General features: G+C 34.7%; 1 protein-coding gene across 2 annotated transcripts in view; it reads left to right on the forward strand.

Annotated features, from left to right (window-relative positions):
* The window catches only part of LOC131029122 (fatty acid amide hydrolase), a 230,299-nt gene that overhangs the window by 178,925 nt on the left and 34,490 nt on the right, over positions 1-16,884 (forward strand). For both annotated transcript variants that reach the window (XM_057960527.2, XM_057959839.2), the window contains 3 exons: positions 7,538-7,602; positions 7,797-7,858; positions 7,984-8,079. In XM_057960527.2, the coding sequence (XP_057816510.1) occupies positions 7,538-7,602; positions 7,797-7,858; positions 7,984-8,079 (223 nt within the window). The remainder of the gene's footprint in view (positions 1-7,537; positions 7,603-7,796; positions 7,859-7,983; positions 8,080-16,884) is intronic.

Below are 16,884 nucleotides of genomic sequence, written 5' to 3' on the forward strand. Positions count from 1 at the left end.
GTTGAAGGTCGTCAATATGTTTATATTGATAAACATAATGGTGACAAACTTATAAGAAGACAACAATTACAAATTTGCCTAATGAGTCTAATCAGAAATAAGATATATAGACTAGTATATGTCAGAGTTGAGATGTTGATCACACTGTAATATGGCAGCTAATAGATCCAAGAGCAATGAAGAGAAATGATTGCTACAGCAGATAGAAGGATGTCGACAAGGGATTACTCTAAGATTTGCAAACTTACATCTTCAGAATTCCAAACCGATAATGAATGGCAGCGATAAAGAAAGTACTGGAGCAATCGAACGATTAATCACTTTAACTAATTGATAGACAAGTCAACGGTTTTGTTAAGAGCAACGATTAATGATATAAGAATATCAATGATGTAATATACAAGTTGTATATATGGCAAGAATAAAGGGTGAGTTTTCATTGTTTATGATCAGTTTATGATCGACTCTATCATGTACAGTTTGTGGTCGATTTTATGAGATAGCCGGTTACAATTAGAAGATGCAGCGATCAGATTTAATAAGAAATGTCTAGCATTGAAGGAAGGGAAACAAATATAGTGTATTGGAGCAGTGATCTATCAATAGATGGGACTTGATTAAAATACAAGGCAGCGAGTTAGTCAAGCAATAAGGATTGCTTCAGATTAATGAGATATTATTATAATAGAGCAAAAATCAAAACACAAGAAGCAACTTTATGTATGTATTATGTAATACATGTTATAAGAAATGAGCAGCAATTCTATTAAAGAGAATGAAGCACAGATTAATTAAAGTGGCAGTGATATTAATGAAAAGGAATGGGCACAATCAAGACTGTATTTGTGCATCAGTCAATAAATGACCAGACCATAGAAGAAATATATGGATTAACTTCATTCTAAGTATTGAATTAAACATCAGTATTAAGAGACCATAGACTGCATCGAGATCATGCTCAATACCAAAAGATTCGGGTGACAAAATTCATACGGCAAGTCACATTGTAATCTATTCATAATCACGTGAAAGATCCCAAATGGATCTTTTTGCTGTTGCTGCTGTAAATTCTTAATTAAACATACTATATTTTTGTAATTTTCTGGTGATCTTATAGAATAGACAGAAGTTGCAGAAAGGGATTGTTTCTTTTTGGGTTTTGATGTTATAAGTAAAGTAGTTGATAAATAGCAACAACTGTGAAATAAAACAGTAAACAATGTTCATATGTAAGAACACTTAAGCAATTTGAAAATACTGCAACTCATACTAGGCAAATAACCTAGTTTTGTATTCAGCAAGAATCCATACATTTATTTGGAGTTGTTCTCAATCTGGATTGATGCCAGATGGAGGAATATTACTAGCAACGAACAAGGAAGACCAAATAAGCTGAATACAACCCTTCAAGCCAACATACAAACAAGGCGTGGTTGCAAAGGAGGCGTGGAAGCTGCTGCAAATCACGTGCCAGCTGAAATAGACCAGCCGCCCTGTTGAAACCCCCAATATGCACGCTGAATCTTCAAGACAAGAAGATGTGTCTTCTACCTCTGACAATCTCTGTGCAATCCTAGATAAATCCACTATCAACTCCTATTGAGGGCTATGTCCTAGCAAACTTAGACCTGGGGTTTGCGTCCCAGACCAAAATCACTCTTCCAGAGCAATTCCCAAATTCGCAAGTTTCAAAATGATCAAAGATTCTATCAATTAGGTTTTCATCTCCTTATAACTCCTTTCCCTTTGCAAGTCGAACCCTAAAGAATAATAAAGCTTGCGCTTTATAATTAAAGTGACAGTTTCCCAATTATGGCGTCAAACTACAGAAAAATATCACTTTATTGCGAATAAATAGCTTCAAGCATCCAAAAAGACTCTGGGAGGTGAGAATCATGTAGCAAAGCTCAAGACCTTTCCAACGAGCTATAACACATAGGCATATCAAACCAGATGAAGCCAAAAACCCCTTATTACTCCGAAATGGCTATATACATAGCCTTATTTTAATTTATTTAATCGCTAACTTAGGAAATATTTAAATATATTAAAATATTTCCATAGATCCAATAATAGCCCAAAATAACCAACCAAACATGAATCTGACTTCGTCACCTGTTTGTGATTGATGCCGGACAAGATGGGCCAACTGGCAGTCCTATCCCTAAAATCTAGGGATACTCCTAGAAACTAGGAAACACACCCAATCTTCCTGAAACTGAAACCATGGTATGGTCCCATGGAACCTCAAATATGGAAACTGCCACAACCTCCTAAAAAGTAGGGAATCGCCCTAAAAAGTAGGAACCTCTCTCCAAACTTTGTAACTGCTCAAAAGGATCTTGCTCTATTCCTTGGTCCCCCAGGTGGTCATTCAATCAACTGCCAGTTCTCCCTAAAAAATAGGAACTGTCGTCTGAAGGTCCAAAATGGCTCACAGAGCCCCTGCAAAGCTCCATGACCCTCAGAATGAGTCCCCTAACCATGTCATTGACCTACGGGAACTCGAATGGTAGGTCAACCCCTGCTCATCTCATGTCACCTAGAAAAGGGGACATTACATCACGATAGTCGGCTCACCATATGAGGTTCGAAAAGAAATGGCGTAGGTATGAAAGAAAGCAATCTGCAATTGATGATACTGCGATAATATTACCATCTATTTTATGAGCATGTATATTACCATCTAGTTGTGTTAACCAGTAATCATAAATCATTGTTTATAAAACTGTTTGGTGATCATAATCAATGGTAATATAACTCTTCACAAATAGGTAAGATGAAGGGATATTCATATAACCCTTCCATGTAAGGGTAAGAAGAAGATATATATACAAATTAGAAATCCGTTTAGAATGTGTATGAGGTGAATATAATGCGTCTGAAAGGAGAATAAGAAGGGAAACTCTTCACATAACCGATGATTATTATCAATAGACATAACTCTTCACAAATGGGTAAGATGAAGGGATATTCATATAACCCTTCCACGTAAGGGTAAGAAGAAGATATATATACAAATTAGAAATCCGTTTAGAATGTGCATGAGGTGAATATAATGCGTCTGAAAGGAGAATAAGAAAGGAAACTAGTAACTGTGTATATGTTCCCTGAAGATAATCAGTCTCTATACCAGATTAAGAGAAGGCTTTATATATGAAAAATTTATTAAAGGGAAAGAGTATGAAGAATTTGTTGCAGATTTAAAAAGACAACGTGATCAGTTTTGACAGAATTATGTAGACTCTATGAGCATCATTATCAATATATTATGAGACTTGTGAAGAGGATTCCATGTAGAGGTAAAGAGAATCATAAAGCATATTGAAGTCAGTTTTGTGAGAAATGGTATGGCAGATTTATGAGGAGATTGTAATCAATTTTGTGGTAGATTTATTGTCACATTAATACCAGTTTGAAAAAGAGAGTTTGTGGACGAAAAGATTGAATTGTCCATCATTTGTTGAAGAAGCAACAATCAAGGTGGAACCTAGTTCTGATTTGGAGGTTGGTGCCTCATAGAAAAGAGATTGGTGTCTCTTGCTGAGTTGGTGCTCAGTTGTGGGAGTTGGTGCTTCCAGTGGGTTGGTGCTCACAAACAAACTTAGGGGTTGGTGCCTACAAACATTGTAAAAGAACAATTATTTAAAAGCAATAATTTTCTATGGTTTTCTCCCATTTGGGTTTCCACATAAAAACATTGTGTTATTGTGTTTTTACTATGTGCATTATTGTAGAAGGATACAACACTATGGTGGAAGGAGTTGCAGCTGCATAGTATGAAGTATAGCAAGGAGAAGACCACACATCGGCATAGAATGGTTGCCAAATTGATAGTCAAGTTCCTACTAGGAGATTACCAATTGGACATTTTGAAGAAGCTCTAGAATTTGAAACAACAATAGAGAAACATGAAGGATTGTAATGTCCCCGTTAGTGACTTACCTTGGTTTAGTCTTGAGTCAACAATTTTAACTCAATGTGAGAATTATAAAATATAAATTCATCAATTCTAAAGAGATTTTATTATAATGTTTAATTTATAATAGTAAGAGTAGTTTATTAATCAATTTATTTATTAACTTCTTTATTCCATATATATGTTTATAATTTTTATAATATATAAATATGATCTTTTTTAATATTATTTCAAGTATATATGTATGTATAACAAGCAAAAATAAATCTTGTTTACATCATTATTATATATAGGTCTATTATCCTTATTATGATTTGAATATATACATAATTAAGTAAATGAAATAACTTATATTACTAATTATTTATGTATTTACTAATTATCTATTATATAAGTTATTAATGGTCCACAAAACCATTAACTCTCTTCATATAATAATTTCTATTGATAATACAAGAATATTACTTTAAATTTTATAAGAAATTTATTATCCTTCCTATTATATTTATACTTTAATATTCTTATTATATTATCTATAAATTTATTTATTGAAATGGTGATCGATCAATAGTAAGACATGACTCCTCCTTACCAATTAAATTGGTGACTGCTATTCTCAATTTGACCGAACTGCCTTTTTCCTTCCGCCTTCCCTATGTTCACAAATGCCTATAAAAAATGAAGAGTCGAGATACATATATATTTGTATTCATTATAATATTATTGAATTATTTGTTAAATCCTTTTAATAATTAATTGTATTAGATATTGTTTATTATCAGCTCATATTATCTTATCATTTGTGCAGTAACATCAGCAATAATGTCAGTACTATATTCCATTTTAGCATTATTATGTGTTCGTAATATTTAAACATCTTTTTGTTGTATTAGTAGAGTTAGTTTTATATATTATCTTATTTTCTATCAGTAGTAAGTTAACATTATTGAATCGGATTACGTTTATAATCTTATTTCTGATATAAATTTAAAAATGATTGTTAATGACTGTGTATTAGTTGTATTAATTTATTAGTATCATTTGCTATTAACAATGTCAAACTGTAATAACCATATTGAATTCTATTCATATTATTGATTGCATCAGCAATGCTAACTGTATTAATAATGAACAGCAGCATGCGATATTGTAACTCAAACCTAGAATATTTCTCAGCCAAAGTGACTGCTCTTTTTCCTTTCTTTCCATCCGTATTCTTTTCTCCTGTCTTTTTTTCCTGAGATCTGCAAAGTATATCTATTATATATCTTACAAGACCCAACGGGTGCATCCCTTGAATGTCCAATAGACATGTCAATTCCTAAAACTGGCAAATCGATTTATTAAGTAAATCACAACCTTTCGAAATATATCCTAATCGCACTTATTAAACGATCGGTTCATTAACCAATTGCTTCCTTCGATGCATTTTGACTAGTATTGGCAATGTTTGAATATTTAGCTTAATCGCTGTTTGACCAGTTGCATATTTAGGGGGAATCAACATTGATGTTTATTTGTTAGTCTTATATCAATTCTATTATTAATTATAGGTGCTTGTTATTAATCTTATTGCACCATAATCAAAGTGACTTTCAATCCTCCTTAAATATATTTATATTTATTTTATTTAATTAATTTAAATATATAAATGGTGTTTACAATTAAGAATATGTAAATTAAGTTTATAATTTATGATGTATAAAATATATTATTTATTTATTTTTATTTGAATATTTCAAGGATATTATTAATAATAAATATTAATATATATTAATTAAATAATAATATATTAATTGCATTAGTAATATTAATTGTATTAACAATATTAAATTCTATTAATAATAAAATGTGATTCACATATTACTAAATAATTTTTGTATAATAATTTTCAATATTAATTTGTGAATAATAATAATAATATTTAATAATTAAATATTAATAGATATTAATAATAATATTTAATAATTAAATATTAATAATTTCAAATAATCATTTATTGATTGTATTAGTTTATAATAATAATTGTTTCATTTAGATTATAAATAACGATCAAGGAGGGGACATGACAAGGATCATATATAGGAGCTTTACAAACTTACCAATTGATCTAGACACCATGATTTTGATCATGAAAAGGTGGCATGGTACATCAATTCTTTGCAACTTACCATCCAAGAGGAGATGTGTATGGTGTGGCTCCTCACCTTCAATGAGGCATATCAATTTGCCTTGAAGTCAAAGGAGAAGCTCAATAGGAGTTACCAAAATAATGCAAAAGGGAAAGGAGGAATTGATTGTAGTAGAGGTGGATCAAGTTCTAAGAAATCTTGACATGGTCGAGGAGAAAGGGAAATAGGCACTTCTTAGTTTACCATCAATAGGAATAATAGTAGAAGCTTGAGGAAATACTAAGTGATTGAAAATTGTGGAATAAGATTCTACGGTGTCTACTTATAGCATGGCCAACAAGGCCATTGAGCCATTGAATGTCATTGGAAAAGAAATGTTGGCAATAGAAGGACATAGGAGTGCACATTGCAAAAGCCAAGCAAAGTAGAAGAAATTGAGCATAGGTTTATACTTGTGACAAGAAGAGTGTTGTTGAAGCCACCTTTGGAGTCTAGGGAGCTATCAAAATGTAGGAGTTTGTTTTGCATGGTGTGCAAGTTAGGGTAAAAATTGTGAGGTTTCTGTAAACAATAACAGCATTGACAACCTTGTGTCAATTGACATTGTGGAGAAAAATGGGTCAAGAAAGTGGCTCACCCCAACCCCTACAAGGTGTCTTAGTCGGAGGGAAAGTATCAGATAGTGTTGAAAGAGAAGTGCTTGGTGAACTTCTTCTGTGAACATATAGAGATGAGGTGGCATGTGATATTGTGCCATTGGATGTTTGCCTTGGCAGTTTGACAAAGGTCATACATGATGGATAGGTGAACTCCTACATTCTCTTCAAAGAAGACAAGAAGTATGCTTTGAATCCTCTTAAGAATCCAAATGAAGATTGCGAGGTGGAGCTCAAAGTGATGATGACCTCTAAGGAGGTTTGGGACATTTAGGAGAGAAGCAAAGTGGAGGTTGTATTTACATGTGATGCAGTGACAACATGGAACTGTAGTCGTTGCAATAGGGATTTGCAGAAAACTTTGAAGGAGCAATGAAGGAAAAAATCGCTTTCAAGCAACAGGAGTGTGGTCATAAGGATAATGAGGTGACTAAGGAGGACTAGAATGGAAGGTCTAAGATGAACAAAGGATGCCTTAAGAAAGACAGTGGTATAGAGCATTGTGGTGAGGAAGTGATGTCAAGAAAGTGTTCAACAAGGAGCCCAAGTTAGGAAAGGAGGAGGTGTTAGATAAATAAGTTTTTGAAAGGAGAAATTAAATGATTTTTTCAAACTCAGTTCTAAAAATATTATGTAAAGGGCTAGTATTTATTAATTTCGAGAGGTAAAATGTAACTTGTGTTTGTTTTCCCACAAAGTACGTGAACCAACAATAACCCAAATTAATTTAAAACAAACTGAAATGACTGTGGTGCATGGTGAGCAGAATATATATAATCAATTGAGGTTATTTACTTTTTATTTAACTTGATAATTGTTTCTTGAAACAGGGTAACTGCATATCCTATTCAACAAGATGCACTGAAATATGGAGAGCTTGATTATATAAATGGTGGTAAGCATTTTTCAAAGTATTGTTTCTCATGAATATTATTTTCTTTATTGATTTTGTTTTCTTCTTATAGCCTTGAACAAAATTGAATGTTATAAATTCCATGTCCATGCTTAACCATTTCAAATTCTATATTTCTATAGCTTTTTTCCAGTGTTTTCAAAGAAATAACTGAGCTTATGATATCTTATGAGCAGCTGCACTTATGAGGTATCAGGTGGCAGGGAATTTTCTTGGGCTGCCAGTTATTACCGTTCCGGTCTGTTCTATCCCAATATCTTTGCAAAATAATGTTTGGCCAATCTATTATTCTTTGTTGATTTTCTATTTTCAAACTTTTATGCTGTATTCTATTGTAAATTGTCTGTTGTATTATTTGTAAAGGTTGGCTATGATAAGTTGGGAATGCCAATTGGCCTTCAATTTATTGGTCGTCCTTGGTCTGAAGCAACACTGCTACGTTTGGCATTTGCAACAGAGGTATATTATCTTAACATATAGAGTTTATTTTTAAGCTGTAAATAATTTATGGTTCTAACACAGACTGTCCCTACTACTACCCTATAAAAAAGGAAATCAAGTGAATGTAGAGTGTATGTTCACAAAACATTGAGCTTTTCTTGAAAGAGAAACATGTATGAGGTTTTCTGATTTATAGCATGTAACATACCATGAGCTATGCAAAACACTATGGAAAATAACAAGAAATGGAAAAAATTACAGATGTGGATGAATAAGGGAATTAAGATTCAACTGTTTATAATGTTGGGATGTCTTCTTCCTTTTACATGTCATCTCTTCCATATTAAATGTCATAAACTAAATTAACATTTAGCCCATTAAGAGAATGTGGGAGTTTGAACCTGTAATTTTATTGTGAAAAGATCCCATTAACATGATTATTAACCACTGAGAGTGTTGCAAAAAGACCCTGAACTGTGAGGAAGAAATAAATTATAGTAATGTCCACAAATGATCCAGAAAGGTCAATGAGCTGGAATGTACAAGAAGTACAATGCCAAAGGAAAAGGGGGAAAGAGAATCTAGACACGAAGCAAAACTGAAAAAGGGAGAATATCTGGAAAAAAAATATACTCATGGAAGTTAACCTAAAAATTAGTTTCCAAATCAATAGAATTATAAATCAATAAAGAGAGCAACCTTGCAAAGTAGTAAAAATATATGAAGACCAGCCAAGTGGGAAGCTAAATTTTCAAGCTTCAATGTTCAGGGACATGTTGGAGGAGCCAACAATATTATCATTGATCACTGCGGGAGTACTGATGCAGACTTTGAGAATGATCATCTAGAAAAATCTGAGGCTAAAGAGGTTAGGCTGCCAACTTGAGGAGGCAATAGATTCCACAGAGAACCTCTTCTAACATTCAAAGCCAAAGAACTGCTAGTAGTACAGAAAATTTGATAATGTAAGCTTGCTTATGAGATTTGTGTTGTGAAAGAGGCGTGTGAGGGTGTCCTTGACACTGAGAAGAGATAGAGCCACAACCATAAGAGTGAGAGATAGGGTACCAAGGGGGCTTAGTCATAGTAAACCATAAGCATGAGTAATGCCTCAATTATCATTCTTTATCCTTATGTGAACAATAGTATCCAAAGGATGCTTAATGCCACCACCATTTGTGATGGGTTGTAAATTAGTAATCAATCTATTAGATCTTGGATCACTATTAATACTTGAATTTGGTGACCTCTCAAAGAAAAAGTGCGAAGTATGTCTAACCAAGGTAGTAGAAATGAAGGAAAATCTGATGTCAAATGAGAAAAACATTGTTGAATAAGTGATTGTGACAAAGTTAAACTACTAGTACTGAAATTATCCCAGATGCTGACAAAAATAACAGACAATTGTTGATGAGGTTCTATGCTATTGAAGATTTTTCAGGTTTAGCTTAAGTATCAGATTCTATTTAGTTTCAAAATGGGGAAATAAATAGCAAAGGGATAAGGTTTATAGATCCTAAGGACAATGATAGTAACGGTTGGTGTTGTAGGTAGATAGATTTTGAATAAAATTAGTTCCTTTTTAGCCAGAGACAAACTCACAACTTCACAGGAATAGTGCAAGCTCCAAGGGAAATAAAAGGATTTTCAAACTATGAACATTCATTTAGATACCCAATTTTGGAACGATCTAAAACAAACATTCATAGTTGAACTAAGAGTAACGGTAGGCTCAGACTACCCATGCACAGGGACTTACAATCAGTAAGCCTCCAATGGTATGAACCCGAAATCAAATCAAATACCCTCACATTTCACCATTAAGGTCACTAAACTTCAACTAACTTGATTAAAAGAAACCATGCAAACAAGTTAGGGCAAATGGCAAAGCACCATGCTTCAATGCTTTATTCATTTGTTCTAACTACTATTACAATAATTCCTATCAAAAAATTCCTACTTTATTCTACTTCTACTTCTAACTACTGCTACTTCTAACCTGCTAGCTCCTAAAATTTTGACTGTCTAATCCTTCTAACTCCTACAATGAGAGAGGCACTAGCCTTTTATAGATTTTACATTTTGAATCAGTGGCCAAGATTCCATCCATCTAATGGCTTTGATCTGCCTTCTAGAAGTCCTAAAAAAATTTTGGTTAATGATCTCAACAACCATCAACAGCCTTTTCAACTACCTTCAACTGTTTTCAATTAACCCCACTAGAAGACAAAAGCTCACGGGGCTAAAGGCACAAAAGGGTAAACTTGGTAGCTAGGAAATAACTAACTTGTGGCCCCCTTTGAATCGCATTAAATAGGGCTAGAAGTAGTCATTTTACAATAAAATAATTGATATTACAATAAATCCAACTCCTGTCATTCCCAACTATTCATTTTCTATTTCTGCATACTCCTGTAGCATTTTGTGCCTACCACTACCTTCCTTCAATCTCATGCCCTGGCTTTCAACTTGTTGCCATGCTAATGGTGGTAGTGGCCTTTGCTCATCCAACCCACTCTTACTTTGTCTTTGGCTCTACTCATTGACTTCTTTAGGGTGCTAACATGGAATTCATCCTCTTTTATCACAGTGATCTTTCTGACATATTTAGGCAATGCCATGGACACTTGGCTTCTTTGTATGGTCCCTTCCTCTATTGGTGCTCCGGATTGTAGTGTCGCAGAGCCCTCTTTGTCCCAAGAATCTCCACATGACCTCCTTTGTGCTCTTCATCCCGCATGAACACATAAGTTCAAGGATCAACCATTGTTCCGTTTAGTTATTCATTCTCACCATCACATTCCATCCTATGTCATCACTCATTTCTTACTCATCCCCCGAAGTATCTTTATTTGAGCATTACTCTGCCATCGTATCTATGAGGGTTTTTTGGCTTTAAGAAAGTGATCTGGGAAGAGCCAAGGATCAAAGTTGGCATAAGGAAATCCTGCAAGGGTAAAGTCAAATCAGGTTCTACACTCTTACCCCAAATCTGGAGAGCTTGTGCAAAGTTCAGCCTGAACTTAGGCATTTGCAAGGTTGAAAGAAACAAGAGTTGTTCTGATCTTGTGAAAATGTTGAACTTCATAAGCTTGGGATGAACTTCAGCCTAAATTTCGGCTTGGGAAGCACCTTGGGAATGAAGACTATTCCTGATTTTGAGCTTCAATCGCTACTTTGTTTGTCTAGGAAAGGTCCTCAATGCCCTAAATCCCACCTTTTTGTGACTGCAAAATCCAACTTTGAGAAACAAACTTGGGAATGAACCTTGGCATTTGGAGTAGTATTAGGATCATCACCGAATTTTGGCACAAAATGAGAAATTTTGGCCTTGGAAGGATCATTGGAAATAAGGCTTGTTCCCACCTTTATGAAAACACCAAAGTTTGGAAAGCTTGGATGAATTTCGGCCTAAACTTGAAACTTTTGAAGGGGATTGGAATGCCAAAAGTTCTGAAAACACCAAACTTTGCTCAAGTTTTTGTGAACTTCGGCCTTTTTTTAGGCATTTGTAAGGGGATTGGGAAAAGTACTCTAACTGTCTACTTGCTAAAGTCAAACTTGAAGATGTTTAAGGTGGATTTTAGTGTTTTCTTAGGCATTTGCAAGCACTTTAGGAATAAGTCATAATTTAATGTTCCCTTGTCAGTGATGAGAAGTTTAGTTGGCCTTTAGCCTATTTCGGAGACCCGTAGGCTAATTGGAAGTAGAAATTAGGGTTTCCAACTTTTGTGGAGATCTGTGTGTACTGTTTGATGATGGACTAGTTAGAATTCTACAATTCAGACTGTAGATTCCTTCTGGGTTTTCTGAGAGCTTCGTGAAGGTGTAACATGCATTCTGTTTGGGGAAGTTTTCTAAACTTACTATTTTTAGTAAGTTGGTGGCAATTGTTAGGGTTTCTGGGTTTTCTGAGCTCATCCTCAAGGTTCGAAGAGCAATCTTTTTGGAGTTGTTTTTAGGACTTACTATTTTTAGTAAGTGCTATATGATGTAGTGCTATTCTTAGCAGTCAATGCATAGCTCCAACCTAGTTCAGTTTTGATGGTTTCAGTACTTCAGTTTTCGACTCTATTTGGCATTAATTAGTTGTTGAATCAAAGGTGATTTATTATATATTATTACCTTAGCCGAAGGTTTTAATATTTAATTTATGTGGAGGAACGACTTAGGAAGGGAAATATATATATTTTTATCCTAAGTCTCATTTTATTTCCTAAGTCAGGTGGCTCCAAGAATGAAAAATATTTCATGCTTTATGATGTTTTTATTTTATAACATGTTGACCTTGGAAAAGTTCGACTAGGAGGGTTGAAGAGGGGACGCCAAGCCTTGAGGGGTCATGGAATGAAATGCAAGTGGAAAAAAGTGAATTTGGGCGCCATGTGAATTTGAATTTGAGCCTCCAAAATCTATAAATAAGAGTGTTGAGCTCTCATTTGGGAAACGCTTGATGAATGATAATGTTATGTTGTTGGAATGGTGCCAGAATTGAGCTTCGAAGTTGAGAGCTTCCTAGCAACCATCTGTGTCGTGCTTGAAAGACAGTACCTAGTTGATTATTTGTGACTATCTTTCATCCAAAGAGATAGATTGTGCTGATCGAAGAGATTGAGAGACTTTCAGTTTTGATTTGTTGGGTGTGTTTCCAATTTGTTGGTTTTTGGAGTGGCTGTAGGTGATTTTCAGTCATATCTTCTTTCTCGGGTGACTATTTGTTCTGGGTAATAGCTCGTTGGAAGCTTCTCTGTTGGACGATTCATCATCTGGAGTTTCGTGTCAAGTGGTTTGGTGTGCATTTTTCTCTTGCTGATCGAACTTCCTTGCTGGCCGTAATTTCCAGCCAACCCTAGGGCAGCGTGCAACATTTTTAATGGTGGTTTGATGGGGTTGTTGAGTTGGGGGTCTGATCGCCTATCCTCTAGCTTTCATTTGCCACCGGTTTGGAGCTGTTTGGTGGAGTTTTGAGTGAGTTGTGTGCATTTCATTGTTGCTGGTTAGTTTTTGGTGTTGCTGATAGTTTCATTTCAGTTTTGATTAAGTGTGTATTTGGGTTGCAATTTCAGTGTTATCCATTGTAATCTCTAGTAGAACTTTCTTTCTATTAGAGTTGATATATCTCTTGTTCTGACAGTAGCTGCAAGATTCATTATTGTAAGATTGTTTCAGTAGTACTGATCAATCCCTTTGCTACAATTTACTTGTATACCCCACTACATAAGTGGAAGAGGCTGGCCATGCCGCCTATCTTTGTTTGTAATGTTGTCCTCCCACTGAATAAGCGTTGGAGTTGATAGTAATCTTCATTTCCAGTCCTCCCGCTGCATAAGCGGTAGAGTGATTGTTGTTTCAGTTGTTTGGTTTGTTCTTGGTTGGTTTACCGCTAGGAAGTTTCAGAATTTCCATCACTCGCTGTATAAGCAGAAGGGGTTGGCTTGTTGCCCAAGTATTGTAATAATTTTCAGTATTTTGCAACTAACGATCCCCTCAACACTGTATGCTGTCACCTTCCCATATTGGGCACTTGGTGATCAGAAAGTGGAAGGGTTGTAGTTTTCATAATTATTGTATTTTCATAGCTAACCCTAACGATGCCAAATTGTGTTGTAAACTGCTAAATTTAAAAAAAAAATTATGGTGATATTACACATAATCTGACTTTTGGACTTAAAAAACACCGAATTTGAGTTGCCTTTCTTCCAATCCATCTTAGGACTATCTTGGCTTGGACTCAAGATAGACGCATTGAGTAATTGCAGCATGTGTGATGTCCCTAGAAACAATGCGTGTTCCTTTTCCAAAGTCAACCACCAAATTTTGGAGAGGAACGCCCAAGATTCCTTCCTTAACCTGGGCTGGTCCATAGTTTGGGGGGGAATTTAGGCCTCGTTCCTTGCCTCTCCTCTTCACTTGCTTTGTTCTTCTTATAATAGAAGAGCATATTAGCGCATTGTTTTATATTAGGAAGTGGATTGATTATATAGACTTCAAAAGAAATAGAATACAGTTTTTGGAAGATTTAGCACAAGAGTAGAATATGTTGCATTAGTAGTAGTATGTACACTAGTAGGTTGATCAAGAACAGTTTTTAGAAGATCTAAGAGGAACAAAGAATTTCTACTGTGATATTTAGTGGCAATTGTGAAGCAATACAATTAGCTAAAAGTCTAGTATTTCCTGCACATACAAAACACATAAAATCAGAGCTCTATTATGTAAGAGAGTTGGTGCAAGATGAGAAAGTTGAAAATTAGTTTTGTAGGTTAGAAAAACAATAGGAAAATATCATCACTTAAATATTGGGAAATTTTATACAATGAGATTTGAAGACTAAGTTGCAGATATAGGGATTTGATATCAAGGGACAGAATAAAGAAAAAACTGATGTGCAATCAACTTGTTGGATAAGTGATGCTAACAAAGTTGAATTTTCACTGAAATTGTCACAATTGTTGATGAAGATAACAAATATTGTTGATGAGACCCTATGCTATTGAAAACATTTTGGATGCAACTAAAAATAATAGATTCTATTTTAGTTTAGGCATCACTTTCAAGCAGTCCTAGATTATGTTTATGTAACGAAATTTAGAAGATTTTAATCTCAAATCTAGAGCACAACTCTCAAGGATATTGTTTGAAGTCAATTATTGGGTTTTTCATTTATTAATAAGTTGTTTTATATGAAGTCGGACCATTTTTTAGGATAAGTCTCTTTTTCAGAAGCTATTTTTAATTGGTGTGATTTGTTCTTCAATTTATTGCTCAAACGTTAGTACTTTTTTATCAATTAGTTTTAGTGGTCTCAAACTTTATATCTAAGTTGTTGATTCTAGTATAAGATTGGGTATGGTATGGGAGTACCGATATAGAAAATATAATATTTGAAAACTCGAGCTCAAAGAGTACTTATGTAATGTCCCCTTTTCCGCTTTAGTTTGTTTTGGGGTCTGTTGGCCAATCTCGAGACCCGTTGGTCAGTCAGAGCCATAATTATGGTTTCCTATTTTCTAGGAGGATATTTTGGCAATTTTGGTGGCTTGCACGTTGGAGTTTTACAGTTTTGATTTTGGATTCCTTCTGGGTTTTCAGAAAGCTTCGCAATGATGGTACATGCATAGCAATCAACGAAGCTTGGTAAACTTACTATTTTTAGTAAGTGGGGGCAAGGACAATTTATTTTTCAGGGTTTTTAGAGAGCCTCGCGATGGTGTGACATGCAAACGAATCTGAAGACTTTTTCGAACTTACCATTTTTAGGAAGTTGTGACGGTTGCTCAATATGTGGTTAAATTGCATTTGTACACATTATTTTTAGCAATATGCTATTTTTAGTAAGTGATAGTTGCTTCTCGGTTTGTGCCCTAACAGAGTTTGGAGACACTATTTTTAATAAGTACTATTTTTTAGGGTTTTGGGTTGAGCGTGTAGCACAGGCTATTTATGGTAGTCCAACTTGGCATGATGATCTAGAGATTCAGTTCTATTTTTGGCAGGCAAATTGGCTTCAACTTCTTCAACTTGATTATATGATCAAATGGATCTAGTCATTTATTAATTAAATGACTTAAGTTATTTCTACTTTTTGGGGGCATCCATCTTAAAAATATTTTATTAAAGATTTTAATCTTTAAAAATGTGTAAACAAGTGCTTGTTGGGCGATTCCTTGTTGAGTAAAAATGTTTTATTAAGTGAAATATTAGCTAAGGCATAATGGACACCTAAGGGAGAAATAAGTTAATTTTGCAATATATTTCACTTATTCATATTGGACGCCTGAGGAACAAGTTGATTTTATAATATAATGCACTTTATCACCTTTGGACGTGTTGTGACCTTTTCACACATCACCCCATTACAAACGGCGACCCCCTCTTTCCTACTTTCTGCATTGTTAGTTTAGGGTTTTGGCAGCATAGTGGGCAATTTTGATTTCCCGTGCCCGAGTTTCGGATTTTTGATCATGTCTAATTGTCGTTTAGGGTTTTTGAAGTTATAGGATCAAGCATGTAAAGTTGAGATTTTAAATGATCCTAATTTTGTCTAAGTGTAAACCTTTTGAGCAATAACGTGTTTTTGAACATCCACGTCGGTGATTTTAAAGTGCTAAGGTGTTTCAGGACCTTTTAGAGTTATTTTCTCACTCCTACGAAGGTATTCAAGTTGATTTTGCACTTTATCCCGATAGGTTTCCTAGTGTTTCACTCAAATTTTTGATGAATTTGCCCAAGTCCAGATGAGTTTTATTGAGTTTTGAAGTTTTCTAGTGGTTTTGAGTGGAAAAATCATCACATTCCGGATGAAAATCCATATTCTAAGGGTCAAAAGGTCAAAAATCCACACTAGAGGTGTTTTTCCCTTCATATTCCTGGCTACCCATGATTTTCCACACTCAAAATCCAGACTGGACATGAATTTCCACTGGAATCCAGACATGCCCTATTTTTCCACCATTCAAAATCCATACTAAGGGCGATTTTCCACCAGATGACTAAGAATTTGGCTAAGTGTTGGGAATTTTCCTGACTACCTTCGTTTTTCCACTAGGAGTGTGGAAGAAGTTGTGGATGACTTTTATGATGATTCCTGACATGGATCGATTTTCCACCAGGACTTTTGTGACAAGATTTCATGGATTTTAATGCGGATATTCATTCCAAACCCTAGGTGAATTTCCACTAGGGATGTTTTGATGATTTTTGTGTCCGGATGACTGTCCAAACAGGGGTCGATTTTCCCCTAGGATGATTTTTTGTGCTAAGTGATAAATTTTTAGTTGGGATTTTTATCCCAATAGGGGTCGATTTTCCCTTGGATCCAAT

This window comes from Cryptomeria japonica, chromosome 3 (assembly GCF_030272615.1).
Source record: "Cryptomeria japonica chromosome 3, Sugi_1.0, whole genome shotgun sequence".
In the NCBI taxonomy this organism is placed as follows: Eukaryota; Viridiplantae; Streptophyta; class Pinopsida; order Cupressales; family Cupressaceae; genus Cryptomeria; species Cryptomeria japonica.